The sequence below is a fragment of the Vitis riparia genome, chromosome 7 (genome assembly GCF_004353265.1).
Source record: "Vitis riparia cultivar Riparia Gloire de Montpellier isolate 1030 chromosome 7, EGFV_Vit.rip_1.0, whole genome shotgun sequence".
NCBI classification, from domain to species: Eukaryota; Viridiplantae; Streptophyta; class Magnoliopsida; order Vitales; family Vitaceae; genus Vitis; species Vitis riparia.
The window spans coordinates 10092361-10116405 of record NC_048437.1 but is presented as its reverse complement, the minus strand read 5'-3'; the positions used below and the strand labels follow the sequence as shown (position 1 = coordinate 10116405).

The following is a 24045-nucleotide window of genomic DNA, read 5'->3' as shown; positions in this document are numbered from 1 at the left end:
TCTATACTTATACATATTGTTTGTATCCATATGTTTATGTGCCATTTCAAAATTCCAACTTTCCAAGCTCATCATTTTTTTATCAGAAACAAAAAACGTATTAAATATGGACAAAGAAATACAAAAAAAAGATGAAGAATCCTCCTTAAAATACAATGAACTAATCAAAAAGTATGTTTGAAACCTCCAAAATACTAAATAGACCTATATATCAGTACAGTACCACACAGGAATATATATATTGAAAAGAAAAAACAACTTAATGAGAGGAATGCTCCTCTCCTTGCTACCCTAAACATTTTGATCCACACACCAAATACCAATCGATCTAAATTACATTGAGAGGAATGTCCTTAAATGTTGTGGAGGGAAAAGGCCTAAAAAGAGGAGGAGAAATGAATGAGCTCCCAAAGAATCTTTGAAGTCCTTACCTTGTCCTAAAAAATCTTAACATTTCTTTCCTGCTAAACAAACCAAACCAACATGAGACAAGCGATTTCCAAAGAACTATGCCTTAAATGGAGCTCCCCAAGCCCTTATATGAGATGGTCATTATGTCATAAATACTCCTCGAAGGAACCCAATCTAGTTGGCTACTATGAATAGTTGATGTCATAACCTCAAAGTCAAGGGACAATGTAAACAAAGATGGCACATCATTTCTTCACTCCATACACAAAGCAGATATCAAGACCTAGTGTTTTGTAGGTTCTCCTTAACGGTAGCATATCATAATGTTTACCTTCTAGCATGCCACTAGCCAAGTAAAGGCCTTGACCTTAGATGAAACTTTAGATTTCCATAAAAATGTAGCTAATAGAAAGGAATTGGATTTGAAGGATTGGATAAGGCTAAAAATAAAGACCTTACTATAAATAATCATAAAGAAGATAATAACCAAGCTCTCGCATCGGGAACGAATGGAAATAAATATACACAAGTGAAAGAGGACATGAGTCTTTCAAGATCTTCTATCTCCAAGTTAGAGAGGTTATGGTGGAAATTAAGTTTCCAAGAGAGAGGGAAAGAGAAGCCAAAAATTGGTGAGATAGGAAGATTTTTAACTATGACAATTCTTAATAAACTAATTGTGAGTACAAAGGTTGACACCCTCCCCCTCCCCCTCCCCCTTCCCCAACCATCACCACAAATCTTCCTTAAAATGGATTCTGATCCTATCACCCACAACAAAATAAGTGTATCTGGAAAAATCCTGAAAGACATTTGTAATAGTCTTTTAGGGACATTGATGGAACCACCTAACTATAATGTTGGCGTCCTACCCATCAGAGTATGTCCTATAGCTACTCTAAATCACCCAATGCCAAAGAGCATAACTTTCGTTAGGAAACCTTCACAATCACTTCCCTTAAAGAGTATGATTCCTCAGAGGAATCTTCCCAAACCCATTTCCACCTTACATTTGCAAACTAGGTCCCAACCAATGAGATGATCTGTTTTACAATCCCTAACCCATAATCAAAGAAAATCCCTTTACATTTTCTCAATCTTTAACAACATTAACAATGAAATTTTAAAAAGGGAAAGGAAATAGCTAAGGATGTGAGACAAGCATAACTCAATGAGAGTTATCCTTTTACCTAACAACAAAACAACTTTGTTTCCATCCATCTTCACAAAATTCTTTCAATCAATAGATCCTAAAAAACACTTGTCATTGGGTTCCCCCCTACAAAAGGACCAAGATAGGGTAGACATCAATCAAAGACCTTGCATTCAGGCAACAAGGCCAACCTAGTGATCTAATCCTAGCCTATGTTGATGCATATTCTTGTCTAGATTGATTTAAGTTCAAATATGTGGCCAAAAATCAACAAAATTAGCTTCAGATTTTGAAAATCTCCATGACAAGCTTTAGAAAAAAAATGGTGTCATCTGCAAATTGCACATGGGACACCTTAGTCCTACTCTTACCCATAAGAAAGCCTTCTAATAACCTGCTCTCAACAACATCCTACTTAAAACATTGACTGCAATGGTGAAGAGGAAAGGGGCTAGGGGATATCTTAAACATCTAATTGCTTTAACCCAACCTTTAGCATTTCCGTTAATTAAGATTGCAAAATTGGTTGTAGACAAGCAACCCCTCATCTAAGTCCTTCATCTAGGACTAAACCCCTCCATTTTGAGGATATAGTCCAAAAAACCCCAATCCACATGATCATAAGCCTTTTCAAAATCAAATTTGAAGACTACCCTTCCTCTCGAAAATGCCTTTTCTTATCCACCATCTCATTAGCCATCAACACTATATCCAGGATTTCACTCCCTTAAAAAAAAAAAAAAAACTCTTTGGGAAGCATGAATGGTTTCATGAAGAAAATTCATATATCCCTTAATAAAACTTTAGCTATGATCTTATACAAATATATGGTCAAGCTAATAGGTCTGAAATTTGAAATCTTGTTGGTTTGACTCCTTTTTGGCATAAGTGTTATTACCCCACTATTTGAAACTCTTAAAACACACTCGATAAATCCTCCTTAAGCACATCCTAACACTCTTGAAACATTGCAATGATGAAACCTTCAAGCCTAGGAGTCTTGTCCTTATTTAACTGAAAAATGGTCATGTGAATCTCCTATTCGATAAAGGGGCAATTCAACCAAAAAGCACTCTATACAAAGATAAGTGACCAATCTAAACCTTCTCAGCTCTAAGACTCTCCAAGGGGACTCGAATATAACTTTTCAAAAAAATCCAATATTTCCTCTGAAATACTTTCAACGTTATTTAGAAGTAGCCTTTTCATCATTAAAGAACTTCTTATTACATCTACCATTAACCATCCTATGGAAAAATCTAGAGTTAAAATCCCCTTTTTTTTTACCCATCTCACCTTAGCTTTTTGTCTTCAATGCAGCTCTTACCTTAACAACATTTCCTCTAACTACCCCTTTCTCAAGGCCCTCAGTGCAGAGAGCTAGGGAGTTAGATTCCTTTCTTGCTCAATGACATCAATGCTAGCAATATATATATATTTTAATCAAAATCAATGCTAGTAATATTAGCAAGGATATTCTTCTTCCTCTCCTTTAACCCTATGAAAGACACCCTATTCCATTCTTTCAGTTTCGATTTAACAAATTGTAGCCTCTTCATGAACTTATGACCTTCTCACCCTTCACTCTACAACTCCCTCCACCAAGTACTAAATCTTTCCTTGAAATCTGCATGGAGCAACCACATAGTCTCAAATGTAAAAGAAGTTGGTCCCCACTTAAAATGATTGGCATTTAAAATAATCAGGTAATGATCAGAAGTCAACCTAGGAAGATCTTCTTGGAGACTTTAAGGAAATCTTTGCTCCCATTCATTTGAATATAAAAATATATCCAATCTCTTGTATACATGGGAGTATTGCATATATGACCAAGTATGGTAAAGAATTGCCTATAAAAAATAATTGGTAAAGAATTAATATATCAAGCAAAGTTTTCAATCACCATTGTGTTCAAGGTCAAAATCTAAATCATTTAAATAACAACATTGTAATATTTACTACAAGAATAAATTTACTTAAATTTCAAACTTTCACGTGTGCTTTTAACATGTGTTTAGAGTTTTCAAGCAAGATTATTTTACCTCTTTCTTTCCTTTTTATCATCCATTTCTTTAAAGTATATTATAAATTATTAACATAATATTCTTCATCTAAAGAAAAGTTTATAATTTCACATATTTTTTATTATAAGTCATGTTTTGCAATTTGTCAAAAGACTTTGGAATGAAGACTTACTAGGGATTTTTCTTTGATATCTTCCAAGATGGAGCCTTTGGTTGATGTTACATGGAAAAAACCCTAATTTTATCAAAGAGTAGAGATATCACTAATATTGTTCCTTTGTCTTTGACCTATCACTAATACTATACCTCTGGTGTGCCCTACCACCCTAAATCTTATTGATGGAAGCATCTCAATCTTTGTATGGTTTCATCATTAAGTTTATTCCTATTACCATTGAAAATATGGTTAGCATTTCCAAATTTGAGTGTGTTAGTGTCGAGTATCACACATGCCTTCATTCTTGATAGGGCTACATAAAGCCTTCACTTTGTTTGAAATGTAAAGAAATTCACTAGCATGGTAAGAGCCAACTGAAGTTCAAGATCTAGTTTATCACCTATAGGTTTGGAACCCTAATCCTTTGCAACCTATAAATACCAAATCTCTCATCTTCCCATTTGAGAACCTTATCTCATTGCAAAGCCATTTTCATTTCAATGGCCATCTCAAGAATTTTTTTCAATCTTATTTATCAAAAGCTACTAAAATAGCTAATTATATTGTGTAGGACAACCAATTTTGGAAAATTGGTAGTTCAACATGGTATACCATGTTAGACAACCACAATCAACCTATTTTGGGCTTACTTAATAAATTCGGGATATAAATATATAGTAATGAGATTCAAATATATTACCTCCCACCAAATGAGACTTTGATACCACGTGTAAGCCCCAAAGATACAGGCTACATATAAAGGAGGGTGTTAGAGTGCATGATATACATTGTGGGCCCAAAGCCTACAAGTTCAAGCTTTTTGGAAAATTGGTAGTTCATTATATTGTTATATAGTACATTCAATCATTTGTCATAACCATATCATAAAATATAGTAAAATAAAAAAATGAAAGGTGATACGCATCATTTTACATAAAGGAATATATCATGTCATTATATCATATTATATATCATAAGTTTTTAAGAACTATAGTGAATATCCTAACGTAAATCCATTAAACCATCATGCTTCTTTAACTAGAACTATATATTGTACTTCAACCACTTATAAACATGAACTGCCTTTCTAAGGGTTTGGTTCTAATGGAAACAAGGCTGGACTTGTGACAAAGATCCAGTTGGCCCTTGGTCCTATAATCCTCAAGGCCTTCTTAGAATTTATGGACTTTATTGGGCTTGGGGGCTTGGGTCTAGTTAAGTCCTTCAACCTACAAATACCATCTTATATTTTGGAGAATTCTAATTTTGAATAGTTGTTCCTTTTTAATTTCAAGTTTTCTTCTAAATTACACCTGTTTTTTACTTTTTATATAAGATGGTTTGTAAAACAAATACTCCATCTAACAATGTTTTTGGACACATCTTTTGTTTTTTTTTTTCTTGACAAGTTAGAAAACGCATATGCCATCTAAAATTCTACTAAAAAGTTACTGTAATGCCATAGGTGACATATACAGTTTTAATATAGGTTCTTTTAAAAAAAGAAAGTTACATTAAAACCATAGGTGGCACCTGTGATTTTAATGTAAAATTTCTTTTTAATGAAAAAAAAAATACTAAAACCATAGCTCCTACATGCAATTTTTTCATAATTTCTTTTAAATTATAAAACTATATTATTTTTCTGAACCCATATGTCAGACCTGCAGTTTCCAGAGAAAATTTTGAACCAGAATTTTCTGATTTTCACCTTCATACACTTGTAGTTGGAGGATCCAAATTTTTATCAGTAGGAACCCACTTAATTTCACCATAAAATTTTTAAGCCCAATCCTAATCAACTGTCCCAAACTGGCTTCTTTCTTCTCTTTCAAAGATTATGAACCTTCTCTTCCCTCCTTAACCACCTAATCAAATTTCCCTTTAAGATGCAGCCATGCCTCTCCCTACCTTTCACACTCGCTCAGTGAGTCTGCTCAGAATTATTTCTGGATCCAGCATCCTTCCTTGTCATCTCCCCATCCGCCATCTCTGAAACAGCCTCTGCAACAGCAGTGGGTTGCACCATACATGAGATCCAGCAATTAACAACTTCAATCAGTGGTGGTAGCCACCTCCCTTCTTGCGTTTCAACATATATCAAAGCAATGGACAATTCCAACATAGAGTTTATCTTAAGATGGATGTTGGAAAATCGGCACACCATTTTCTGATTGTTTTAAGCATTCCACTTGGAAAGGCAGTCTAAGAACTTCCAGCCACCCATATTAAAAGGTTGGACTGTTTTCCATGTTGATTGCCTTCATCCATCCAAGGGTAAAAACTTTCCTTTAAGATTTCCAAATCTCCAATGTACTAAGCTCCATTCACATTTCGTATGATCCAACAAAAAGGGATCTTCAACTGCTGAGACTTATGGGATTCAGCCAAGTAGCAATTTGGTCTCTGATAGTGATGGTCTGATCTAATTATCATGAGGATATGCCTTAATTAATACCATAACATTAGGAAGGAGGGTAGAATACAAAGTCAGAGCTAGGCCAATCCTCAATGAAAAAGAAAGCAATGGTGTGTGGCACCCTATGGTCTCACAGCTAAGATCATCAATGTGTGCCCAATCCACCAATTAGTGTAGTTTGTTGCACACAACTGCTCTTGACCACAAGAAAAAAGCTCTTTGCCTTTTTGCATTTTACAAAGAGAATCTTTACCCAGCCTTCCATTTTTCACCGATGATTTTCCTCTCTTATAGGAGTGGGGAACACTAATGAGGAAATGAAGCTCAAAATGTTCCAACCACTATAATTTATTCACTACTGATAATAGATCAAATCTTCTCCCTTTGTGAAATCTCTCTGTCTCTTGTAAATTGATCCACTAATGACAATGAGAAAAATTAATTGCAAAAAGCTCATCTCAACATGCAAATTTTAATGACATCAAGAATAGGCTGGTTTTGGTTATCTACTGTTGATTAATCAACCTTTGTGAGCCTCATTTAATAGGGAAATAATGGTTGGTGAATACTAAGATAGAATTTTTCTTCTCTAGTATTCCTCTAAGAAATGTACATAATATATTACAATCTAGGTTGACCTTCTAGGATAAAAAATGGAAACACTACTACCTATTTATAGAATAATTTTTTTGGTCACACACAACTATACAACTCTATTTTAGGAAGAAAATAAATACAAAATATTCATATGCAATCTCAATCATACTCCTAAGATTATAGCAGCAAAATATTTCAACAATCCTCTTAAGCAGATGCAAAAATGTTTTGCATCCCCAACTTGTCTAAGAACTTATGAAAAATAGTCCATGTTAGTCCTTTGGTAAACACGTCATCTGGTTATTTGGTTGTCAAAATGTAGGGTGTGCATATTAGTCCACTATCTAATTTTTCCTTAATAAAGTGTCTATCAATCTCCACATGTTTAGTTCTATCATGGTGAACAAGGTTGTGAGCTTTGCTTATGGCCACTTTATTATCACAGTAAAGCCTCATAGGATCTTGAACTTTGCAGATCTGTAAGCACCATTTTTAACCATAGTTAGCTCGCAAACCCTGCTTACCATGGCCTAGAATACAACTTCCGCACTTGACCATGCCACTACTAATTGCTTCTTAATCCTCTAAGTGACTAAATTTCCCCTAATAGCATACAATACCATGTTGTAGACTTTCTATCAACAAGAGAACCTGCTCAATCTACATTTGTATAGGCCTTTAGCCTTAGATCACCATGGTTATGGTACATTACTCCTTTGCCTGGGGATGCTTTGAGGTACCTGAGTATTCCATATACAACTTCTAAGTGGGATTGTAATGGTGAGTACATGAATTGACTCACAACACTAACCGCATATGTAATGTTAGGTCTTGTGTGTGATAGATAGATTAGTTTCCCTACATCCTTTGATATGTCCTTTTGCCAACAGCTACTTCTTTCTTCTCCCCTAGTTTATGGTTGACTTCAATTTGTGTCTTGGCAAGCTTACAACCCAGAAAACTTGTCTCCTTAAGGTGATCAAGTACATATTTTTTCTGAGAAATAAATGTCCCCTGTTTTGACCTTGCAACTTCAATTCCTAGGAAGTATCTAAGACTTCCAAGGTCTTTAATCAAATTCATTTGCAACGTATGCTCTTAGTTTACCAATCTCTTCTAAATCATCTCCAATTATCACAATATCATCAACCTAAACAATTGCAGTTGTTACCATACCTAGAGCAAAATGTTTGATGAATAAAGTGTGGTTTCCTTGGCATTATTGGTATCCCCTCTTGGTCATTGACTTGGTAAATCTTCTAAACCATGCCCATGGAGATTATTTTAATCCATATAGGGATTTTTTAAGTTGACATGCTTTATTTACCCTTGTCTTGTGTGTAAATCTAGGTGAAACATCCATATACACCTCCTCTTTTAAGTCTCCATGCAAAAAAGTGTTTTTTACATCAAATTGATGTAAAGGCTAATTTAAGTTGGCTACTAGGGACAACACCCTAACTATATTCATCTTAGCTACTAGTGCAAATGCATCTAAGTAGTCAACCTTGCATGTTTGAGTGTATCCCTTTGCTACAAGTCTCACCTTGTACCTCTCCAATGTACCATCAGCTCTATATTTGATAGTAAAAATCCATCTGCATCCAACTGTTCTTTTTCCCATTTGGTAGACTCACCATCTTCCATGTAATGTTTTTTTTCCAAGGTTCACATTTCTTCTTTCATAGCTTCCTTCCATAGTTCCATGCTCATGGCCTCTTGAACATTTTTTGCAATTTCATGATTGGCTAATTTAGTGATGAAGGCACAAAAGTGGGGTGAGAGTTTTTGTAAAGACGCAAACTGAGAAATAGGGGGAACAATGCGAGACTGAGTCCCTTTTCTAAGTGCAATAGGGAAATCTAAGTCATCAGAATTATTGGAAAACTGATTATCTCCTTTAATACCTGTTTCAGATTCAACAATTGGATCATTTGAAGTAACAGCGAGCTGTTTTTTTGGAATGCACATTGAGGATAGGTGGCCTATAACTCTCATTTTCTGCAGGAATTTCAAGGCTAAATTTTCTTTAAGACAAAGTTTTCACCATCATGATTCAATTAAACACTAAGTACAAGGATAGAAATATGGAGGAATGTTTTTAGAAGTGTGCTAACTTCAGTATGGTCAGAATTATTTTTCTGCTGACCAGAATGATCAGAATAATCTGAAGAAGCCCACCACCTACCTTCCATACTCCCCCTTGAAGATGGGTGTTCCCATAGTATGGTTGATCTTCCACAAAGGTTCAATCCCTTGTAACATACCGTTTCTGAGTTGGTGGATAATAACACTTATATTCCCTTTTTTTAAGGGAATACTTCACAAACATATAGCGAAGGGCTCTAGGATCAAGTTTCCCTCTCAAGTGGTTGTGGATATGTACATAAAAATATGCATCCAAAAATTTTTGGAGGTAGTTTTCCAATCTCTTGAAAATTTGGAAAAAGTGTACTAAGTTTTTTATTGGTTTTTGTAATCAATAAAACAGAACGTTGTTAAAATAGCAACCCCCCCCCCCCAATGTTTTTTGCACATCCATTTCAAATAGCAAGGCACGGGCAACTTCTAATAAGTGTCTGCTTTTACTTTCTACAACCCCATTTTGTTGGGGAGTGTCTACACAAGAGGAATGATGGATTATTCTTTTATTTTCCATATATTCAATCAAACTTTGGTTGAACCACTCCCTCCCATTATCGGTCCAAAGGGTACATATTTTGGTCCCAAATCGATTTTGAATTAGATTGTGAAAGATAGGAAATATGAATGAAACTTCTGATTTAGATTTTAGAAGATGTAGAACGAGTACAATCGTCTTTAAATGTAACAAACTGTTGAATATAATGTATTTATAGTATACAATCTTTCTTTCCTTTCTTAATATAGGTCACATATATGGTAGTTAGTTCAACCTAGCCTTGTATATATATTTCTCTATTGTAAGAAGTTAACAATATGAATGAGAATTAAGGTTTTCTCTCTCTCTCTCTTTCAACATGGTATCAGAGCCAAGGGAGAAAACTTTATTCTTTTTTGTTTACCCATGTAATTAATTCCGGGCATCCGTCCAGTGACCGTGTTTCATTCCGGTCACCTTTTCCATCTCCTAAAGCTTTCCGGTCAGCCACATTGTGGTCAGAAAACCCTCATCATCGTCAACATTTTTCCGGTGATATTTTTCGACGATTTTTTTTCCCGGCGATATTTTTTGACACCGACCACATCATCAGGAGCGCAAAGAGGAGATCTGCAACTTTTCTCAAAGCACCGGAGCCAAAAACCCACCCACACGCCATTTTTCTCCGACAGCCTGAATCCCACCCTCTGGCGCGTGAGGGCGCGTGGCCCACTTTATGGTGTCGAGCTTCTTCTAGCAGGCTCGTCCGGCGCCGTCTTGCACTTCTAAGCCTCTATTAGTCCTCTCCGAAACCTGCTTCTCCATTTTTTTGGCATTTCAACCACCGCGGGTCTTTTTTCAACCTCCTCCAGCCTCCAACGGCAGCTCCCTTCCTTGGCAAAGACCTGTGTGTGCCTTGGGAAGGCCTCTTCTTCATCTCCAGTCATTTTTCTCCTTTTTTTGGGTCCCGACATACCAGGTTCTTCTTCCACAGTTGTGATCCGACCTCCCTTTAGGGCTCTCTTCGATCCAAACGTGATTCAATCTCAGGTGAAGCGGATATGGCGACTAAAAATCCTATTTTTACATCCGTCATCTCTGGATCTCCTACTATCACATTGGAAAAATTGATTGGTAGTGAGAATTATCTCTCCTGGTCAACATCCGTGAAACTCTGGTTTATGGGACAAGGTTATGAGGATTATCTTGTTCACCTGAGGATGCTATTCCTGATGTTGACAAAGTGCAATGGAAGAAAATCAATGCACAATCATGCAGCGTATTATGGCAATCTATTGATCCCAAAATTTTACATCATCTTCGTGCCTACAAAACCTGCTTTAAATTTTGGACTCAGGCTAAAGGATTATACTTGAATGATATTCAACGATTTTATAAGGTGGTTTCTGATATTGTTCATGTGAGACAGCAGGACATGGATCTGTCTACTTATATTGGCCAAATTGCGTCTCTTAAGGAAGAGTTCTTAACTTTGATGCCCTTCACTAATGATGTTGAAGCTCAACAAATACAGACTGACAAGTTCTTTATGGTGTTAACCCTCATTGGCCACCGTCCAGATCAGATTCTTGCTAGTCCATCAGTACCATCATTGGATGATGTCTTCGCTCGTCTCTTACGCCTCTCCTTTTCTCAGACCTTGTAGACTGATGGTCCTTCAGATTCATCTGTGTTAGCCTCTCAGACTAACTCTCGAGGAGGACGTAGTGGCAATCGAGGTCGAGGACAACGTCCTCAGTGCACCTATTGTAATAAGCTTGGTCACACTCGAGATCGTTGCTATCAGTTACATGGACGGCCTCCTCGCACTGCCCACATTGCTCAGTCATCTAATCCTCTGCTATCTCAACCTGACTCCACTGCGAGCTCAACATCTCAGAGTATCACCCTTACTGGTAGTGATTATGATGCCTATTTCCGATATCAGGCAGCCACATCAGCTTATGTTGCTTCTGTTGCCCAGACTGGTAATGTCTCTGTCTGCTTTACTCAGTTTCCTTCTCTTGGCCGATGGATTCTAGATTCTGGAGCATCTGATCATATCTTTGGTAATAAACACCTTTTCTCCTCTATTACTACTACCTCTGTCTTACCTACTATTACTTTAGCTAATGGTTCCCAAACTATGGCTAAAGGTATTGGTTTGGCTCATCCTCTTCCTTCCCTACCTCTCCATTATGTCCTTTATGCTCCTGAGTGTCCTTTTAATCTTATTTCCATCAGCAAAATAACTCGCACTCTTAACTGTTCTATCACTTTTTCTGATAAATCTGTGATCTTGCAGGACCAGAGTACGGGGAAGACGATTGGCATAGGGCGTGAGTCTCAAGGCCTCTATCACCTCACATCACCTTCATCTCCTGCAGCTTGCATTTCCACCGATGCTCCTCTTCTCATTCACAGTCGTTTGGGTCATCCTAGTCTCTCCAAGTTCCAGAAGACGGTCCCTCGTTTTTCCACGTTGTCGTCACTTGCGTGTGAGTCGTGTCAGCTTGGGAAACATACTCGTGTCTCATTCCCAAAGCGTTTGAATAATCGGGCAAAGTCTCATTTTGAACTTATCCACACTGATGTTTGGGGTCCGTGTCGGACCATGTCTACTTTAGGATTTCAGTATTTTGTCACTTTCATTGATGACTATTCAAGATGTACTTGGTTATTTTTAATGAAAAATCGAGTTGAGTTGTTCTCTATTTTCCAGAAATTTTATGCTGAAATCCAAACACAATTCAATGTTTCTATTCAAGTGTTACGCAGTGACAATGCTCGGGAATATTTTTCTACACCCTTTACTTCTTTTATGTCCCAACATGGGATCCTCCATCAGTCATCTTGTGCTCATACTCCTCAACAAAATGGGGTTGTTGAACATAAAAATCAACATCTTGTTGAGACAACTCGTACCCTCCTTCTCCATAGTCATGTTCCTTTTCATTTTTGGGGGGATGTTGTTCTTACAGCCTGTTACTTGATTAATCGTATGCCCTCATCTATATTACATGACCAAACCCCTCATTCCCTCCTTTTTCCTACCCAACCTCTTTATTTCCTTCCTCCTCGTGTCTTTGGTTGTACTGGTTTTGTTCATACTCTCACGCCTGGACAGGACAAGCTCTCCGCCAAGGCTACGAAATGCATCTTCTTGGGATACTCTCGACTTCAAAAGGGCTATTGTTGTTATTCCCCTGACACTCATCGTTATTTTCTCTCCGTTGATGTCATCTTCTTTGAGGACTCTCCATTCTTCTCATCCTCTGAATCTCTTCCCATTCTGAAGTATTGTCACTTCCCTATATATCCCCCTCTTCAGATGCGCTCTCTCGTCCTCTTCAAGTTTATCATCGTCGACATCATGTTGTTGCTCCTCCTCTCTCTTCAGCTGAGGTACCTGATGACTTACCTCATGTCCCACCGATTTCTCCTACCCCGGCCCTGTCATCTACTGACCATTTGCCTATTGCTCTTCAGAAAGGTAATCGATCTACTCGTAATCCTCATCTTATTTATAATTTTTTGAGCTACCATCAATTATCTTCATCCTATTCTGCCTTTGTCTCTATTTTATCCTTTGTTTCTCTTCCTAAGAGCACTAGTGAGGCACTTTCTCATCCTGGGTGGCGACAGGCAATGGTTGATGAAATGGCTGCTCTGCACTCCAATGGCACATGGGATCTTGTTTCTTTACCTCCTAGTAAATTTACAGTTGGATGTCGTTGGGTCTACACTGTTAAAGTTGGTCCTGATGGTCAAGTTGATCGCCTTAAGGCCCGCTTGGTTGCTAAAGGTTATACTCAGATTTATGGTTGTGACTATGGTGACACCTTCTCTCCTGTTGCCAAGATTGCTTCTATTCGCTTATTTCTCTCCATGGCAGCTATGTGTCATTGGCCTCTTTATCAGTTGGATATTAAGAATGCTTTCCTTCATGGTGAACTTCTCGAGGAAGTGTATATGGAGCAACCACCTGGTTTTGTTGCTCAGGGGGAGTCTGGTTTAGTGTGCAAGTTACGCCGCTCTCTATATGGCTTGAAACAATCTCCTCGGGCATGGTTTGGGTGTTTTAGTTCAGTTGTTCAAGAGTTTGGAATGCTTCGAAGTGAAGCAGATCATTCAGTTTTCTATCATCATAACTCTTCGAGCCAGTGCATCTATTTGGTAGTTTATGTGGATGACATTGTCATTACAGGCAGTGATCAAGAGGGTATCCAAAGACTAAAGCAACACATTTTCAACCACTTTCAAACCAAAGACTTGGGCAAACTCAAGTACTTTCTGGGACTTGAAATAGCTCAATCCAGTTCAAGTGTAGTTATGTCACAAAGGAAGTATGCCTTAGACATCTTGGAAGAAACAGGTATGTTAGAATGTAAACTTGTTGACACTCCTATGGATCCAAATGTCAAACTTGTACCAGGACAGGGGGAGCCTCTAAGAGATCCTGGGAAATATCAACGACTTGTAGGCAAACTGAACTACCTCACCATCACTCGGCCAGACATCTCTTTTCCCGTGAGTGTGGTTAGTCAATTTCTACAGTCACCATATGACAACAATTGGGATGCTGTGATCCGCATTCTTCGATATATTAAAGAAACATCAAGCCAAGGTATATTGTATGAAAACAGGGGTCATACCCAAATTGTTAGTTACACAGATGCAGATTGGGCTGGTTCACCCTTAGATAGGTGTTCCACCTCAGGGTATTGTGTTTTTATTGGAGGTAACTTAATATCCTGGAAGAGTAAGAAACAAAATGTAGTGGCCAGATCAAGTGCCGAAGCCGAGTATCGAGCTATGGCTTTGGCAACATGTGAACTCATATGATTGAGGCAACTCCTTCAGGAATTGAGATTTGGAAAAGATGAACAGATAAAGCTAGTCTGTGACAATCAGGCCGCATTACATATTGCATCTAATCCAGTCTTTCATGAAATGACCAAGCATATTGAAGTTGACTGTCACTTCTTTAGAGAGAAGATCGCATTAGGGTGTGTTGCTACAAGTTTTGTTAATTCAAATGATCAACTAGCAGACATCTTCACTAAATCTCTCAGAGGTCCTAGGATTAAATACATTTGTAACAAGCTTGGTGCATATGACATAGATGCTCCAGCTTGAGGGGGAGTGTTGAATATAATGTATTTATAGTGTACAATCTTTCTTTCCTTTCTTAATATAGGTCACATATATGGTAGTTAGTTCAACCTAGCCTTGTATATATATTTCTCTATTGTAAGAAGTTAACAATATGAATGAGAATTAAGGTTCTCTCTCTCTCTCTTTCAACACAAACCATCAAGAACCAAAATTATTTGTAATACAGGAAGGACCCCACACATCAAAGTGATTTAAGCTAAACGGGAAGAATTTGTAGAGTTATTAATTTGCAATGGGATATGATGGTGTTCAGTAAAAGTGCAACTTTCACAATAAAATTCATTCATAGAAATATTCTCAAACAAAGATGGAAATAGCTTTTTCAAGCTCAAGAAAGAGGGGTGGCCAAGACATCTATGCCAAGCAAGATTTTATTTATTTTAGGTGAAATATTGACCAAGCCTTGAGGTTTAGGATAACCCTCTTCCCAACTAGTATCTAGGTAGTACAACCCATCTCTTAGTTCAGCATGTCCAATCTTCTTCTCCATCAGAGAGTCTTGAAACATACAACCAATGGTTGTAAAAATAACAAAATGTGTAAATCTTGAGTGAGTTTTCCTATTGACAACAAGTTGTAGGTTAGGTTGGAGACATGAAGAACAGAGTTTAGGGTTAGATTTGATATCATTTTTATTTTTCCTTTATCAGCCATAGGGGAAAATGATCCATCTGCAATCTGAATGTTTTGGTTTCTAGAACAAGCAAAATGGGTTGAAAATAGTATAGAAAAATTGGTTATATGGTTTGAAGAACAATTTGTCTAAGGGGTTTAAGGCAAAAATATTATCCATCTGGGCCATTGAACAAGAACCTGTGGTCGGAAATTCCAACTGCAACAACAATTTTTTCAACCTCTCCACATCTTCTTCATTGAGAAAATTCTCCAGTGAGTTTTCCACAGTAGCTATTTGATAGACCTGTGTAGATTGTGCAACTTGATTTCTCTTATCTTCACCAAAATTGAACCCTTTGTTCTCAGGCTGAGACTTTCCATTAAGCCGCTAGCACATTGCTGTTGTGTGACAAGGCTTATTGCAATAATTGCACATCTTATCCTTGGCAATGTTCTTTTTCCCAACAGTTTTTGAAGTAGCAAATGCAGAGCTGTCTAACATTGGGAGTTTGTTTTTAGGCTTCCTAAGCATTATACTTTTGCATCCTTCTTCCCCTCGAAGATAGGCAAACACGTCACTTATGGAAAGAAGAATTTTGCCTAAAAACTCTACCACTTCATCAAACTCCAAGATCAAAACCAACAAGGAAATCAAAAAGCCTTTCTCTTTCAATCATTTCTCAGTTTTTTTGTGTCACTTCATTACCTCATCATGATACAAATATAATTAGAAGATTAAAATAATTTGTGACCGATCAGTTACTTTGCTTGGCATTAGCGATCTACTTCTTCAAGTCATATAGTCGATCAGTGATACCCCTCTTCGAGTAAGACAGTGTGACACCCTCCCAGATCTCCTTTGCAATTGTCAACAAGAGATAAGTCTTGCTAATCTCTAGTTGCATGGAGTGTAAAAGCTAGGACATAACCTTCAAACTTTCAACCTCCCAATTTTCATACTTAGGCCCATCACCTGAAGATTGTGATGATGTTCCTAAAATATACTTCATTTTACTTTTGTATTTCACAAAAATCTGGGCAGATTGGGACCATTCCATGAAATTGTTCCCATTCAATTTGGATGTGGTGATTTGAAGAGTGGGGTTCATCTCATAGGAATGAATAGCAAGCTCAGCAGTGATGTACATGAGAGTGATTTTTCCAAAGATCTCTAACATTTTCAAGAATAATAGTAATGGAGATAGATAGATTTAGGAAAGGAAAAATGGCAGTGAAGGCCAAGAACAAAATGGAAGAGAATAAAAAAATCAGGTTTCAACCTGCTATGATACCATGAAAACTAAAATGGAATTTTTCTTCTCTCGTATTCATCTAAGAAATGTACATAATATATTACAATCTAGGTTCACCTTCTAGAATCAAAGAAAGGAAACACTACTACCTATTTATTGCATATCCTGACAACAAAATCCTAAGTATACAGAATAATTTTCTTGGTCAAATACAACTATACAGCTCTATTTTAGGAAGAAAAAAAATATAAAATATTCAAACACAATCCCAATCATAATCCCAACATTATAGCAACAGAATACTTATATTCAGCCTCTTAATTAGAAAGTCAATAGTTGTATATAGCAATTTAAATTAGGAAGTTAGAACAAGAATTCCCCTGATTTTTGGGATAGATTACTAAGAGTTAATTTATTTCCTTTTTTCATTGTATGGTTGCCTATAAGATGAACAATTTTTCCTCTCATCAATATAGGATGGTATCAGACTTTAGGCGTTTTTCTAAATAAAAGCTTAAGTTCAAGAAGTTACACAACTGCTGGTGTTTTTCTGCCACCAACAAAGAACCACCCTGATTTGAAAAACAACCCCAAATTCTTTTGTATCCAACCATGTCAGAAAGTTCTAAGGTGAGTAATCAATGGGTATGTGAAGCATCAACGGCTGATCCTGGGGTGCATAATAATTAAAATGGGTATGTGGCAGAACCTAGGAAGGCAAAAACTCACAAACCATTCTCCAATTAGGATGGTGTTGCAGTGCAACTACTGTAAGAAATCGAGGCATACTAAGGGGACATGTTATGTTGGAAGCTTTAGGCAAAAACTTAATCTTTTGATTAGAATAATGGTAACTAAAGTGCAATGAATAGGCAGCGAGGAGAACAGGCACATGTTGCACACTCTCAAGAAACAAGCCAAGAGAAGAATGGATCAAATAGTTCCAAGATTCACGGATATCCTGACTAAGGGACTTTCAAGTCAGATTTTTCAAATAATTACTAACAAGCCGGGAATGGAAAACATCCATTCACCAGCTTGAGGGGGAATGTTGACTAATCGACCTTTATGACCCTTATTTAACAAGGAAACAATGGTTGGCATTCAGCCTCTTAATAGGAAAGATAATGGTTATCTATTGCAATTTAAATTAGGAAGTCAAAATTAGAATTCTCATGACTTTTGGGATAGATTTCTAGGAGTTGATTTTCCTTTTTTCATTGTATAGTAGCTACCGACTTTTCCTCAAATCACCACACGATTATTCTCACATATGCCTAAATCTCAAAGAATCTAGCTCATTTGCAAGAGGAACTTATACATTGGTTTTAAAGAGCCAAAGAAATACCATCCGTTAATGTCTGAAGGAAAGTGGAATTGAGAAATCATCACTAGGGTATAATAAATCATTCCCATGGAGTTAGCAATCACAAAGCATGCCAGGGTCCAATTATGTTTTCTTTCGTCACAAAACTTTATTCAACATTTTTCTTTGCCCTTGTTCTTCTTTTTTCACAAAACTTTTTTCCACATTTATCTAGCAAATACTTCATATATACTTGGACTGATAGTTGAAAACATCATGATCATAGGATTTCAAATGGTTTGCTATTGAGTTTAGTTAGATCAGCATCATAACAATGATGATTCTAATTGAAAAGAAAAAGTAATTTAATAACCAGCCACGTGAACTACCCAAGTAACATGCATGTGAAAGGCAATGACTATAATAGGTGCTTTTTCTTGCGTTCAAGCAAAAATATGCATCCATGTTCTAGCAACATATTTGGTAAGGACATAACAATATAGCATAGAGAGCTTCTGACATACTTATTCAAGAGTTTCTTTATGTTGTCACGAGCTTGGCAAAGAAGATCTATGTTGTCATATATCTGCAGGAAAACAAGAATAAGAAAAAATGAGGCACTGATCTCATTATTAAGGACAATGTAGTTTTTGTACGATGTTGCAACGTCTTGTTCACATTGTTGATCAATAAGATGTCCATGATCATTCATCAGTGTGTGGCTCTAGCACAACAGAGTGAAACTTTGGAAACTCAGCAGTCAAGACACTGCATCATGAGTTAAACTAACAACAGAAGGAGCCCCACCCAAGATATTTAGCACTATCAAGTGATTCTTTCATTGCCAGACATTGATAACCAAGAAAAATCTAGGTCCAAATTTGAAGAAACATTGGCCTCTTGTACACAACATGTGCTTAATCACACCTAGGACCTTCAAAAGCCCAGATTAACACTAAAACTTGCAACCTGACATGGAAATATCATCACAATCACCAAGATAAAATAGAAATATTAGGGTAGGTGAAACCCTAAAATGCCCTTATTGAAGCTACTGTTAAGAGAGACATAAAACTTTTTAAGTTCTTAAGCACAATGCTATTCATTCCAAAGTTTTTGTGAACCCAACTAATTCAAATTCAAACTAAATCCAAATATATCATTTATAAATTCCACAAAAATTCCCTGCTCATTCCCATAATGCATTCAATTTCTATACTATAATTTAGCAAATTATAAATGCAGTAACAGCTGATTTAATTTCAAATTAAATGTCCAAGTATTCCATGAATAAATTCCATATACATCTCCTCACTCATTTCTATAAACCATTGAATTTCTATTTTGTAATTTAGCAAAGGGCAAGGTGTGTAAAAACACAAAACCATAAATTAATTTTTATCAAAAGCATACATAGCAACAACTTGTTGAAGAAAATGAGAAGAAACCATCCTTATCAACATGATTATTACAAACTTAAAATACATGTATGATATAGAATATGATACATTTTTTATGGAAATCGATTCATGTTGCCAATTCATATTTTATCATAAGTGTATCTTGCAATATATATTTATAATAAGCAATACAACAATATGTACATCTTTAACTTTTTTTTCATACTTTCTAAGAAAATTAAAATAGAAAAAGTCCAAAAGAATTATCATATTAATTGTTTAAAATGTATTTTAATTAAAATTTAATCATAAACAGGAGAGAAAAGTAAAAATAAATCCTACATGAACATGTCAAAGGCCCACGTGAAATATTGAAAGTTTGCTAAATTCATTCTTGTAGTGGATGTTAGGGAATTATCATTTGAATGTTGATTATTGAATATAATTGTGATTGGTGAATGAAAACTGTTGAAGAAAATTGGGTCCTTTAATTTAGGAGATTATAATACAGCTGTGATAAGTCAAACTTTTTGTATACTAAGAGTGTTCCTAATTTATAGGGATTGTTACAGTTAGTTTTCAATGATAGAGTCTATTTCCCCTTTAAATTTTGAATTTCCTAAATAGGATTATGTAACCAAATAAATATGTACCATTTTTTCTACTTGAATAAAGAAGATAGTTTTTTACAATTTCTCACAACCTCTCTAGGAAATATTTGGCCTTCTTTGGCCTTAATCGCCTCTCTTTTTTTTTTTCATTTTTTCTTTTTTTCTTTTTCTGCATCTAATCAATTTGTTTCTGGATTTGTCAATGTCTGGTATATCAGACATCACACCAGCCCCATTAACCAATAAATCATAACTAAAAATTCAATAAGTTTATTTTTGTGGATTTTTTTATTAACCTATACATTATTTTGTCAAATTGAACTTTTGAAACACTAGTATTCAATGTTTTCATATGATATGACATAATTTAGCTTTATAAACCCTAATATTTTTCATGAATTTTGTTATCGGTTACTCCATAGATTGTGCTTCCAACATATACGTATTTCATATATGTATGCATTTTTTTTCTATCTAATTTTTAGTATGTAAAAAAACTTACAATACATGATAGATATAATACACAACATGGAGAAATAGAAAAAGGATACATGATACATTTTACAAGTTAAAAACATATGCTTGTTATCCATCACCAAAGAATAAAAATTGTGTAATTAACCTTAGAAGCTGCAAAGTTTGCAGAAATTTGATTAAAAGCCTGTGCATTTTGCTCAAGAAGCCATCCCATTTCCCCACCAATTGCTGCAAATAGAAAATATCACAAATATTTGTAAGTATAAAAGTGATGCGTTTTCATTTTATTTTTTTATTTTTTTTTGGCTTGGCAAGAAAATTATGCATCTAACTTACGATTTTATTAATCCTAACCAAATAACTAAGACATGTACACCTCTTCATGGATAGACTAAACTCAAGAAAAGATACAATTGATTCTTGGTTTCCATCTGGCCATATCATGTTTTGATCAATGTCTGTAGTTACCACTTAGATTCCTTGAGAAATGAACAAATTTGGATCATGCGAGAAGTGAACACATTCGACCATAAAGATTAGGGTTCAGGTTAAGCCACCAGATCCAACTAACTTGAAACAACCCTATTAGTTAGTCCTGCAAATGGACCAGATTTTGACAAAATCAGGGTGATCCAAATCCAGATCCAATCCAATAATGAATACTATCCAATGCAATCTAATAATTGAAAAAATCAGGAAAGCAAAAATCCAAATGTGAATCTGAAGGGCAACATGTTTACTCTCTAGCAATGGACCAAAGTGTTGAACAGTCAGTGTAACTTGGCATTTCAAAAGAAGTGGATTGATGCAAGGACCTCTCTCTTCACCTGAAAAAATAAGTAAGTTTTGTGATGCATGATCTTAAGTCATCCCCGTTTCAGACCTCTCTGAGGCTTGTTTGTTGGTTGGATAGGTTAATAAACCATCATGGTTGATTGAAAATTTTAACGATGCAGCTGTTTCCCTTTTCAAATCTCTGCAGAAGCAGAGAATCACTGATGTAGAGACTGGTCAGGAGAGAGCACTGTAATGGCTTCTCAAAGAAAGAAATTGAATGTGTGGCCTAGAATAATCTATATGAATGGACATGCTGAGCCGAGAAAATGGATCTGAAAAGTGGCTTCGATTGAAGTTTTTAAGTCTAACAAGCGTTCAGTTAAGAAGGGATTAATTTTCGAAATTAAAGCCTCCTGATGGCAGATCTAAGGCAGGCTTTCGAGGGTGCTTTGAGGGTTTGGGATGAACCAAGCATGTAAGGTGGGCAAAAAGGCTCTTTTTTTTTTCTTTTCTTTTCTTTTTTTATAACCGAGGAACCTTCCATGGCCAAACTCTTAGGACTCTCCATGGGGACCCAAACCTCAAGAACTTCTCCTATCCAATGTAAAATATCACAATCAACCCCTCCCTCCTACTCTATCATGCAAACACAATGTTCTCATTATGTGTAATGGGATCTGATGGGATTGTGGGGCCAGATGGACAGATACTTCTTATAAGGTCTTAAACTAAGGGTAGGGATTAGCTTTGATACCATTTTTTAATAATTCACTCCCCTCCAATGTAGATATTGTCTGTTCTATGCCCCATGGCCTTAAAATGTGTTTACCTAATTAAGAGGAGTCTATCACATATATAGTACCAGAAACTTTTTCCTCCATCCAATGTGAGATATAACATTTATAATCCATATTTCATATGCATTTAAACCAAAGTCTATCCAACTTTCCTTAGTCACCAGTTTCCAGATAATACAATCCATGTAATCTAAAACTAGCAGATCTCGTTCAGCATTTGTGTAAAACTTAATATTGCTTATGACAATTAGAGCACAAGTTAATAAGAATCCGCCATCATAACTACCAAGTAAAGTAGAAAATCATTGCCATTTAATAATGAAACAGGATTCTTATCAGTCAAAGAGCAATAAAATTTCTCCTCACCAATCTTTCATGGAATTCTGTTTCTTCAAGATGAAAAGTAAGGCACCAACCTTTATATGATATTTCATCATCTGCATCCACAGGGATCAGTGACAGGGCATGCCGAGGACCATTGGAAGCAGTTACTAGAGGAGATGATGACTTTGCTGAAGGAACTGCACCTTTTTCCTAAGAAACAAATATTAAAAATTTATTTGAGCATCTAGGAGGAATAACAACAGACAAAGAATGGGAACAAGTAACACAGGTTGGCCAGATAAAAATTAGTCAAATGTAAGAAAAAAAAGAACCTTTTAGCCTCTTATACATTTTTTTTTTTTATTCAGAAACAAGAGCTGTATTAATTACATATAAAGAGTTCATGAGAGGGATGAAGAATCCTTCCCACAAAAATACAAACCTGATCTAAAGACTAAAAACCTCCACTATACAAGGAGATTAGTACAAAAAGATGGATCACAAAAGAATGTACAAGGGCCCATATTTGAATATCTTGAATTTTTTAGGAAAGTTGGTAGCTTAACACGGTATCAGAGTTATGGTTAACCGGATATCTTGGATTCAAGTCTTTCCTACTGTTTATTCCTCATTGATTTATTTGCCTTTCCATATACAAGCATCGGACCATACATAAAGGAGGGTGTTAGTTTGGAATACAGTGTAGGTCTATTTCCTAACAGCTTGAACTTTTAAGAAAGTTCGTAGCTTAACAAAATCAAAAAATGAATTTAAATATAAAACGGCACTAGGTTCAAGGTAAGGATGTGATGCTATAGCAATATCCTTCTAGTGCAAGTGGGGCACATACAAATAGGTAAAATTTATCATTACAATACTCTTGCATGGGAAATCTAGCAAAAATTAAATTAATCTGATGAACATAACCATCTGTTCTGTTGACATTTTTGTACATGGTCAGAATATGCTAAACAGCTCTAGACACCCCTACACTGCAAATGGATCAAAACATCAAATACAAGATCCACACTACCACAAATTTTAAGTGCCATGAGTTGACAATTTTTAGGGTCATTCCAAATGGAATAATTCCGTCAAGGATTAGAGCAGCGAAAATTAGTTTTGAATCGAATGATAAAAATTATCTGTTTTGTTGTAATTTTTAAGAGATGTTTCTCAGGTGCAATCTGAAGGGCCAAACTAAATCTTAGGTTGAGAGATTGAGAGGTTGAGAGGTTGAGAATTCAAGCTAGATGCAATACAGTATGTTCAATTATAAGTACAAATATAACATTATGATGTTCCTCTTTTACAGAAAGCAGAGAAAATGCATTAATAAAAATAAAGATGGGAATAGGTTGAGGAAGGATAAGCTATCATTCAACCAATAAAAAAAGGAAGATGAGAGAAAAGGACAACTGTCTGTATAGCAGAAATATATCCACAAAACACCTAACATATAGCCCAAATGATACTGCCAAACCTCAGGGAGGAAGGGAATTCCCAACAGAAGTGTGCAAAGAAAAGGCTCGTGCTAGGCCAACATGTCAGCTACTTGGTTTATGGAAGTAAGATTCCAATGGAAGGAGCATTACAAGCCTCTAGAAAGGTCAATACTCTTGTGCATCCAAAAATCCAGTTTCCAATCCAAACTGAGAGGAACACCCAAAGACTCTCCTAGTCATTGACTCACAATGAGAGAAAAGGCATTGAAGAAATCCCATAAGAGGTATAGGATCCCCCATCAATCTTTAAAGATCCTTGAGATTCTCTCATTCTAGATCCCCTAAAGAATGACTAGCATATCTCCAAACCAGAATTCACCCCGTATGATTCCCAAAACCATAAAACACTATAACTAACAATGATATCTGCAGTCTCTAGGAAGAGTTCAAGAAATATGAAATATCTACCAATCTGCACAAT

General features: G+C 36.1%; 1 protein-coding gene across 2 annotated transcripts in view; it reads right to left on the bottom strand.

Moving 5' to 3' along the window:
- LOC117919353 overlaps window positions 1-24045 on the bottom strand; it is a 39452-nt gene that overhangs the window by 5913 nt on the left and 9494 nt on the right. The window contains exons 4-7 of one of the 2 annotated variants that reach the window (XM_034836534.1): window positions 22212-22329; window positions 20367-20449; window positions 18258-18319; window positions 4446-4495 (exon numbers count right to left, since the gene is read on the bottom strand). In XM_034836534.1, coding sequence (XP_034692425.1) covers window positions 4446-4495; window positions 18258-18319; window positions 20367-20449; window positions 22212-22329 — 313 coding nt within the window. The remainder of the gene's footprint in view (window positions 1-4445; window positions 4496-18257; window positions 18320-20366; window positions 20450-22211; window positions 22330-24045) is intronic. The other variant, XM_034836533.1, reaches the window with a different exon arrangement.